Below are 9,053 nucleotides of genomic sequence, written 5' to 3'. Positions count from 1 at the left end.
AAAATGCACATTTTAATCTCCAGTGAAAACAGATACAGTTGGTACAAGAAGCATGCATTATTTTCATTCCTAACTAATCTGTACAACAGGTAAAATATTTCAGAACACTCAGGACAGCTGTCAGTCTGAAGAACGATTCCCTCTCAAGTAAAAAACTATGAGACATCCAAACCTGTCAGGTTGAGTTAATTTTACATTTATTGAAAAGAAGCAAAAATAAGTGCTGTTTAAGCATACAATGAATGCAAATAATAATTGTAATATATTAAAATGGGGTTGAAGCACAGTACTTATAGACAAAAGAATCAATCAAAAAGTCACTTTTACAGTATATACTAAGTAACTAAGTAAGTGAGTGAGGAAATATACCAATAAATAGTATTCTAAATTAGTCTGGCAGAGCTACACGGCCCATATGGTATTGCTTTGGCCCATGTGAGAGGTTCGGGAGGATGTGGAGGTGTCCTGTTTTCCTCTTTTTACGCACGGCGCGTCGCGGTGTTTTCCCCACCCGCCCGGCGCGGCGCACTGTGAAGTCAGCCGTCTGCCTGGCACAGATGTGTGTTGATGTGCTTCCAGCTGTTTGCGGGGAATATGATGGTGTCTGGACCAGTGGTCTGGACTGGGGGGACCCTCCCTGTGGCCCGTGAGCTCATCTCACTTTTAATTAGACCGGATCCGCCAATTAACCGGAGGTCAGACGGTCCCTGGAAGCCTTTTAAAAGCAGCCCGAGTCAAGCCCTCTCCAGCGGTGTTCGGCAGAGGCTCAGACAGGGTGGGATACACTTTATTTTCAGCTCGATCGCCTCTATAAGAGACTGTACTCTCCGTGTCTTTTTCGTTATTCTTAGTGTGTTTCTCCGTCTCTTTCAGATGTACAGGATGACTTCCACGGTTCTTTGTACTGTTGTTTTGCTCTCATGTGCCTTGAGACTTGGCTCCTCTCAGAGTGAGTATAATCTAATGGTCTTTAGTTGAGTTATAGGTTTTAACATTGTTGACCAGAAGCGTGTTTTCATACAGTGGTTTTTAGTGCTATAGTGCTATAGTTTTTCTATAGTGGATTAGTTAATTGTTGTTGTTGTTTTAATGGTAACTCTTAATTATTTATTGAATTTATATTTTTTTAGCTTTACTTTTGGCATTTTTTTCCAACATTATGCATGACCTCAGAACAGGTGAGGCCAATTATAAATCAGTGCTGGTATTGTCAATCAGAATAGAGAACAGATTACAGTGGATGATTCAAAATAGATAGATAGATAGATAGATAGATAGATAGATAGATAGATAGATAGATAGATAGATAGATAGATAGATAGATAGATAGATAGATAGATAGATAGATAGATAGATAGATAGACAAATAGATCTAAAGGCTCTAACTATGAGCAACATTGTTTAACAGCACAAATGGCATGTCAGTTTAATGCGTCATGTAAACATCTGATCATTTCTAATTTGTCTTCTCTGAACAGCGGTGAGCTGTCAAGGACAGTGTGGTGGTGATTTCTCTAGAGGTGCATCGTGCCAGTGTGACTACAGCTGCCTGTCCTATAGAGAGTGCTGCAAAGACTATGAATTCCAATGCACTACAAGTGAGCTTTCTTACACACTATCCTGCAACACAACAATGCCCGTGGTATGTCTTGTACTCATCAATTATGATATGGGGATACCGACACATGCAGAGACCTTTCTTTTGAGTGAAAAATAATCATTTTACTTTAGTGATGATGCTGTTTTATTTGTTACAACAGGGGACTCATGCAAAGGCCGCTGTGGAGAATCCTTTAAAAGAGGCAGCCTGTGCAGCTGTGACCCTGAATGCATGAAATACAAACAGTGTTGCCCTGATTTTAAGACGTACTGCTCTGCTGAAGGTAAGGCTCAACTGACATGGTCACATGGTAAAAATGGGATTCTCTGCTTGTGAACCTTTACAAATATAGACATAGTTTAGTACCATCAAATAACTGTTAGAATTGGCCATGAATTGTCAATTCAGTCTATTATGTGTTTTGGCCACTTAATAAACGTTCAGATAATTGGAGTATTTGTGGGTGCTTGTTATAATAGCTTCAAATTGAATCGGTTTGAGGTGGATAACAGCTCATGACATTGCCAGCACACACAACACCTGCAGCAGCACATCAGTGCCATGCAGTAATCTGATGGTTTTTTTTATTTGTCATTTAAATTGTACTGAGTACAAGAAAAACGAAATAGTGTGATAGAACTCTCACACTAACTTACCACTGCAGTGATGCAGCCAGAGGAACAATTTATGTGGCACTGTATATAAAACCCAAATGTAGACTTTGCTTCGTTAGAAAGACTTATGGCATGTTTAGGTCATTTAAACTGAATTGCTTTCGACAAGTCTCATGTTTAAAGTTGATTGTTTCCACAGAGCCACAACAGAGATTTGTTCCTCTCACAGCGAGGGAAAACAAGCAAGCGACCATAATAATTATTATGATTTAGTTTATTGAGAAACTGTATGAATTTTATTTTGGAATTAATTCCTATGAAGATAATTAATGGCTCTCATAATGTCACCCAGAAATACAGATTCGATTACTTCAATGAATGTAATTATATGACCGTGTTGGGTTTGTAATAAGGCTTATGTCAGGAAGACGGCAGGAAAGGTTATGGTTGAGTGCCACACTGTGACTCTGTCACTGTGGTTTAGTATCGATGCCAAGAGTCAAGAGAGCAAGCCAAGAGCATTAGTCTCCTGGGCCAAAAGAAACACAAAGAAGCAGTGTTGTTATGAGTGGACTGTGTGTAGGAGGGTCGAGCAAAGCCTCATGTGAGTGGAGAGGAAAGCTCGAAATGAAGCCAAAACATGGAGGGAAGATTACTATCTGGAACTATTTAAATTTTTTAGTAGTAGCAGACTCTCAGTAGTTTAATCAGCACCAATTCTCTCTTAAAGTCCTGACTAAGACATTTTTGACAATAAAAAAAAAAATCATGTTAACGTCAAATAGATGTTTGTGTTAACATTACCAATTCTCAACATTTATATTGTGAGTTTGTACTCCCCCCCCCCCCCCCCCCCCCCACAGAAGACTCGTCATTATTACAGGACAGTCCCACATCCCAACCGGCAGAGGAACTTGGCGGTGAGGAGCATCGATCAGTAGGTCAAACTCAGCCTAATCCCAGGAAAGTTTCATATGGAACGATGACAGTTTTCTTCTGATGTTTGTCACAACCTTGCAGATATGTACAGCAACGTCACTGAAAGCGATGACTTTTCCAACGACGACATACAAAATCCAGAGGCGATTCAGATCCCAGAGAGCAGCAGCGACGGTTACGGAATTTCTACAATGGATCTGCTGGCTCAAGTATCCACTGAACCTACCCAAGGTTCACACGCCATGGAGATTACTCCAGAGACGCTTACAGAAGTTTCGAAGACAGAGTCAACTTTCTTGAATGATACCAAACCTTTCACCATTCAACCCACAACTGCACCAGTCACAACTAAGAGCACAGGTACGTAATGTGCAGGTATGAAAAAGGCAAAGACACATAAGTTTTGTTGTCAGAGTGCTCAACTCTGCTCTCCACACTCACACATGGCTCGCTTCTTGCTTTTTCACTGTGGTTTGATGTTAAGTCTACAGGACTGAAAACATTGTTGACATTCATCAAACGTGTGACTTGTGATTTGGAAAGTGAGTAAAAATAGTGGAAGCATTTACAAGCACTATATCGGTGAGTAATAGGCAGAAAACAAAAGACAAGTGATCATCCCAGAGGTTCAACTATATTTTTAATGTTTTAATTTGAGGCTCACCTCATGAATGCCTTAATGTGTGTTTCTCCTCACTATTTCACAAGCATATATGCTGATTTCTGTGTTAAAGGAATTTACATTTCTGTTATTCAACATAAATTTAACTTGTCATACACAAAAATGATATAATTATTAATTGTTTGACCTTTGCTTTGATTTCTGTTCTTTGAGTCAAAATATTTTACAGTGAGTAAACGTGCTTCACATCTAAGAGTATATAACCAATCTTTATCTCTGTCCAGATGCCAGTGACACAGGTAAAACCTCCCTTCAGCCCACGACAGCACCTGGTCTTGACTCCATTAAGACTACTTCATCCTCAGTATCCCAAGTGAAGCCAACAAATCTCCCCAGCACCTCAGAGGCCGAGACAGTAGAGCAGGTGGAAACACAGTCTACAGAGGCCAGTTTTCCTTTGGATGAGCCAGAAGCCACAAGCATACCCTTCAACACGCAGAACTCCGTCACGATCTTGGAAAATTCTCAGGTCACCAGCACCCCTCCTTCATCAACGCCAGACTTGACAACAACCCAGGAGGGAACCACTTCAATCCCCAACACTGACGGCAACTCAGAGGATGTGTCCTACAATCCCACATCTTTACCAGCTGACCCCCAAGGTCCTTTCACTTCCATCTCTCCGGTGGCATCTGGCTTCTCGACAGACCTCAGCGCTGTGACAACCCACATTATTTCATCTACAGCTCAGGATGTCACTACAGATAGCGTCACTCCTGCGAAAACTACTGCAGATCCAGCCAAAGTCACCCCAAAACCAACCAATCCCCAAAAGCCTGAGCCCAATCCCCAAGACAAACCCGAGTCCAATCCCCAAGACAAACCTGAACCCAATCCCCAGGACAAACCTGAGCCCAATCCCCAAGGCAAACCTGAGCCCAATCCCCAAGACAAACCTGAACCCAATCCCCAAGACAAACCTGAACCCAATCCCCAGGACAAACCTGAACCCAATCCCCAAGACAAACCTGAACCCAATCCCCAAGACAAACCTGAACCCAATCCCCAGGACAAACCTGAACCCAATCCCCAAGACAAACCTGAACCCAATCCCCAGGACAAACCTGAACCCAATCCCCAAGACAAACCTGAACCCAATCCCCAGGACAAACCTGAACCCAATCCCCAGGACAAACCTGAACCCAATCCCCAAGACAAACCTGAACCCAATCCCCAAGACAAACCTGAACCCAATCCCCAGGACAAACCTGAGCCCAATCCCCAAGACAAACCTGAACCAGAGAAACCAGTGCCAGCAAAAGCCACTACTAAACCCTTTCCCAAACCCCAGGGTGCGGCACAAACTCTGAACACAGATGACCAGAAAGATTTCCAATCAGGTGATATGTGTTTTTAGTATAAATTCAAACTCCAAACACACCGGTCATAGAAACAAAATCACCTCAGAGATCATAGAATATGGAAATAATTTGATTTATCTTACCAGCCTGACACCAACACACAGATAAAAGCCTTTCATTCTGACTACATATAATTGCTGCTTGCAGATTGTTTTATGAGCTCAGATGATTTTCCATAATGTGTCTGGCTTAACAGAGCTCTGTTGCACAACAAACTCAGCTGTCTGCTTACTAAATGATCCAAGCAGCACTTTAAAATGGGAAATAATGCTGTGACTCAGTGCTTTTGACAACTGAGATTATGTTTACAGAAGAGAAAATTGCTTTCAAGGTTGGAAAAATATAGTCAATGCTCAACAACCTAGTCAGTGCCTCCATGTTGTTTTGGGTGGGGTAGGGCAAACAGATGCCTTTCTCACAATTGTGTCTCCCACAGATGATAGCCATGATACAAACCTGTGCAGTGGGCGGCCAATCGGTGGAGTCACTACGCTGAGGAACGGAACCACAGTGGTGTTCAGAGGTCAGTCCGTCACTGTGGTCACACTATTAAAGACCCAGTAATAATAACTTCAATGAATAAATTTAAACTTTGTATTTCTACTGAATCTTTCATTGTGGTATGCTTTCATGTGCCCTTTTAGATTTATAGATTTCAAATTATCCGGCTGGCTTTCATCTTGTTTTGTAACAACTCCATTTTTAAAGTTTATTTGTACTACATGTTTGTTAGGATGATTGTGAAATGAATGGACTTAGGGACGATGATGAAAATGACCTTTGAATCACTGTATTTCAAAATACAGATATCAGCACTATATTGAACTAAAAGTGACACACTGTGCAAATGCACAATGATCACTGTTGTGATATTATTTGCAGGTCATTACTTCTGGTCTCTGGACAGAAACAGGGTGCCAGGTCCTGCCCGAGGCATCACAGAAGTATGGGGTGTCCCTTCCCCCATCGACACAGTGTTCACCCGCTGCAACTGCCAGGGGAAAACCTACATTTTCAAGGTAACAAGACAAAAAGATGTGATTTCTTCCAGTGCAAACTTAAGAATGTGTCTTAATTTTTTCTTAAATATTTAACATATGTTTAGTTGTTTGATATTTATTATGTTGATGTGCATGATGTTTGCAGGGAGGCAAGTACTGGAGATTTGAAGATGATGTTTTGGACCCTGGTTATCCCAGAGTTGTACAAACAGGCTTTGACGGGCTCCAGGGTCACATCACAGGCGCTCTCTCTGTGCCTCAGTACCAGAGCAGAGGAGAGTCAGTCTACTTCTTCAAGAGAGGTGATTCAAAAATAACCAAGTTTTTTTTTTTTTTTTTTTAATTGTTTGTTAAGGTTGTTTTCAATTTTAATAACACATATCTCTTGCACATTTTCACTTCAGGAGGAGTTGTCCAAAAATACTCCTACCAGCTTGGCACCAGTCCATCATGCGGCAGAAAAGTTCAGTACGCCATCTACACAGTCCGCAACCGCAGGGCTCGCCAAGCAGGTACCCCAACAATACAATCTTGTAGGAATCCATTGAAAGCCTTCATCTTCTATCTCTGCTTTATCCAGACAAGGGTTGCAGTGTATCCCAGTTGACAAAACACGTTACTACACACCCACACACCCACTGGCACGTCTATGGCACATGTTCACACGTCTTTAGATTATGCAAGAGGGCGGAATCACCCGGTGTATCCTCAGGTGGACACGGAGGACAAACAAACTCCAGACAAAAGGATACAAACGTGAAATCAAATCCGGGTCTTATGGTTGTGTTGTGACGATGCGAACCACTAAACACAGTGTAGTGCAGCCCAACATAAACAAACAAAGTATTTGCCATGTGTTTTTTTTGGGGGGGGGGATTTAAGAAAGTATCTGAAATTGATATCTTTAAAATTGAAACTGTTTACACCATTTACTGTAGGTATAATAGAATTGGGATGACCGGACTGAATGTTTCCCAAGTTCCTAAATACCGGGGTCTCATATACCAGTACTCTCGTTGAGTAACAAAACAAGTACTGGTCTTAAAGAGTGAGTCATACTTTAATGAAGACGGTGCGTCTGGTGAAAAACTGGCAAGTGGAAACAAAAAGACCAGTGTAAAGTTTATGGGACCGCCCTTGCAGGTCCATAAAATATGGTGAAACCTTTAAACTGAGAAAGGCCGGAAATTTAAAAAAAAGATCAACATCTGGCTTTTTTTTTTTTCCCCCTCAGTGTCCGTGTTAGGACCAACTATCAACATCCAGACTTCGTGGAGAGGCTTCCCATCCACCGTCACAGCTGCCGCGTCGATCCCCAGCAGCAGTGAACCAGAGGGGTACAAATACTATGTCTTCTCAAGAAGTAAGTGATAATATACTGAAGCCCGACCTTCTTTTAAATATACTGTGATTTTTACTAAAGTGGGTGGTGGTGGTGGTGGGGCTGAAACAACTTTTGGGAAGTACTGCTCAGTCACGCCTGTCATTTTGAAATGTATAAATCTCACATTTTTGTAACAGAGTCCAAGAATTCAGTTAGGTAATTTGAATTTGTTGATTTCCCCCTCACACTTTCGACCAACACTTTACATAGTTAGAAATTAGAAATTGTAAAGTACTTTTAGTGGCGACTGTGGTCTTCATTCACTCCTTTTACATTTTCTTGCCCGCCATTGGTGTAAAATATCATTCACTTGTCTGAAACCCTTAATGAGAAACGTGTGTTAGGTTATTACAACATGTGTAAAGTCCATCAAGCAAGATTTCATTTGAGCAGCTGCAGTAAAAAGTTCCATTTCAGGGATGATTCTCAAAGTTTAAAGAGCAATGACAAAGAAAAGCTGGCAGTGGACGTCCATTGTCAAGTTCTTGACGTCATCCACATAACACGGCGGCTTTTAAAATTCATGCTGCAGTGAAGAGCAGTCCCAAGGAAAATCTTCACGCCCAAATGAGAAGACTCTACATACTGCTTTAAGCCATATTAACTTTTAATAAAAACTGAATTCGAGGGAAAAACCAAATGAATGAATTTGTAATCAACTGATCATTTCTTTTGCAGCTAAATCCTACCAAGTGAGGATGGACGGTGGGCGTCCCGTCGTCTCCGTCCCCACAGACAACACTTCATCTCAGACCAACGACATCTTTAAATGCCCAAAGAAAGTCTGACTGATAAAGGGGACGTAAAAAGCAGATGTTATTTTTTTAATCAACAACTTTATTCTTCATCAAACGTAGCTTCGGCACAATTTCCAAGTTAAAAAAAGAGAAGCAAAACAAAGACAATTGAATGAGAAACTGTCACAAAACTCAACAGTTGCTGAAATGATTAACATGTTTCTAAGGGGAATGACCAGCTCTCCAGACGTTGTGGTAACTTCATTCTCATGCGTGGTTCATCTCGCAAACCTTCTGCCATGCATACCCCGGGAGGGAAAAGCGTGACCTGTCGAGATGCAAAGTGTATCATTAGACAAAACGGATGTAAACAAATTTGCTATAATAAATGTACAAATTGTTCATTAATCAAGACATTGCATGTGTTTTTGTTAATAAAACTATCCGATCCTGAAAAGACTGTGCTGAGATTTTCATTGAAAAGTCTGCTTTAAGAACACAACTGTTGGTCAGCAAAACACTCAAATATATTCAGCTATGAAATGTTGAACTATACACGACATATGAGGACATTTTTTTATTTTTTTTTAAAGCAGTTTACATCTGTTTAATAAATTAGAGGAATGGCACTGAAGTGCTTTTAAACCTGCATTTTCAACAATTGTGACTGTAAGATTTACAGTTTATATTAATAAACAATCTCAAACTCCTCACAAATAACCGACTCATCTGTGT

General features: G+C 41.0%; 2 protein-coding genes across 4 annotated transcripts in view; one reads left to right on the top strand and one right to left on the bottom strand.

Moving 5' to 3' along the window:
• The first annotated feature begins 646 nt into the window (after positions 1–646).
• Positions 647–9,038, top strand: prg4b (proteoglycan 4b). Of its 2 annotated transcripts, none has more exons than XM_080506172.1 (13): positions 647–775; positions 874–949; positions 1,479–1,598; positions 1,761–1,883; positions 3,081–3,134; positions 3,235–3,513; positions 4,060–5,175; positions 5,633–5,719; positions 6,079–6,215; positions 6,343–6,499; positions 6,602–6,709; positions 7,432–7,560; positions 8,260–9,038. In XM_080506172.1, exons 2-13 carry the CDS (start codon positions 874–876, stop codon positions 8,367–8,369), a joined length of 2,496 nt encoding a protein of 831 aa, XP_080362298.1. In that variant the 5' UTR covers positions 647–775; the 3' UTR covers positions 8,370–9,038. The 2 variants fall into 2 exon arrangements, with proteins under 2 accessions (XP_080362298.1, XP_080362297.1); XM_080506171.1 differs by having other exon boundaries at positions 3,078–3,134.
• Positions 8,512–9,053, bottom strand: part of tprb (translocated promoter region b, nuclear basket protein) — a gene marked incomplete at its 5' end in the record, with an annotated part of 21,749 nt that continues 21,207 nt past the window's right edge. For both annotated transcript variants that reach the window (XM_080506169.1, XM_080506170.1), the window contains one exon: positions 8,512–8,646. In XM_080506169.1, coding sequence (XP_080362295.1) covers positions 8,597–8,646 — 50 coding nt within the window. In that variant the 3' untranslated portion in view covers positions 8,512–8,596. The remainder of the gene's footprint in view (positions 8,647–9,053) is intronic.

Source organism: Blennius ocellaris (genome assembly GCF_963422515.1).
Source record: "Blennius ocellaris genome assembly, chromosome: 12".
Lineage (NCBI taxonomy): Eukaryota > Metazoa > Chordata > Actinopteri > Blenniiformes > Blenniidae > Blennius > Blennius ocellaris.
The sequence above is the reverse complement of the archived record's forward strand: the minus strand, read 5'-3'. Positions and strand labels throughout refer to the sequence as shown.

What these genes read in the sequence shown, in the direction of transcription:
- prg4b (XM_080506171.1), top strand. Translation starts at nt 874, where the DNA reads ATGTACAGGATGACTTCCACGGTTCTTTGTACTGTTGTTTTGCTCTCA. An exon ending in GACGTACTGCTCTGCTGAAG is followed by an intron (nt 1,884 to 3,077) that starts GTAAGGCTCAAC and finishes CCCCCCCCACAG; the next exon opens with AAGACTCGTCATTATTACAG. An exon ending in ATACTATGTCTTCTCAAGAA is followed by an intron (nt 7,561 to 8,259) that starts GTAAGTGATAAT and finishes TTTCTTTTGCAG; the next exon opens with CTAAATCCTACCAAGTGAGG.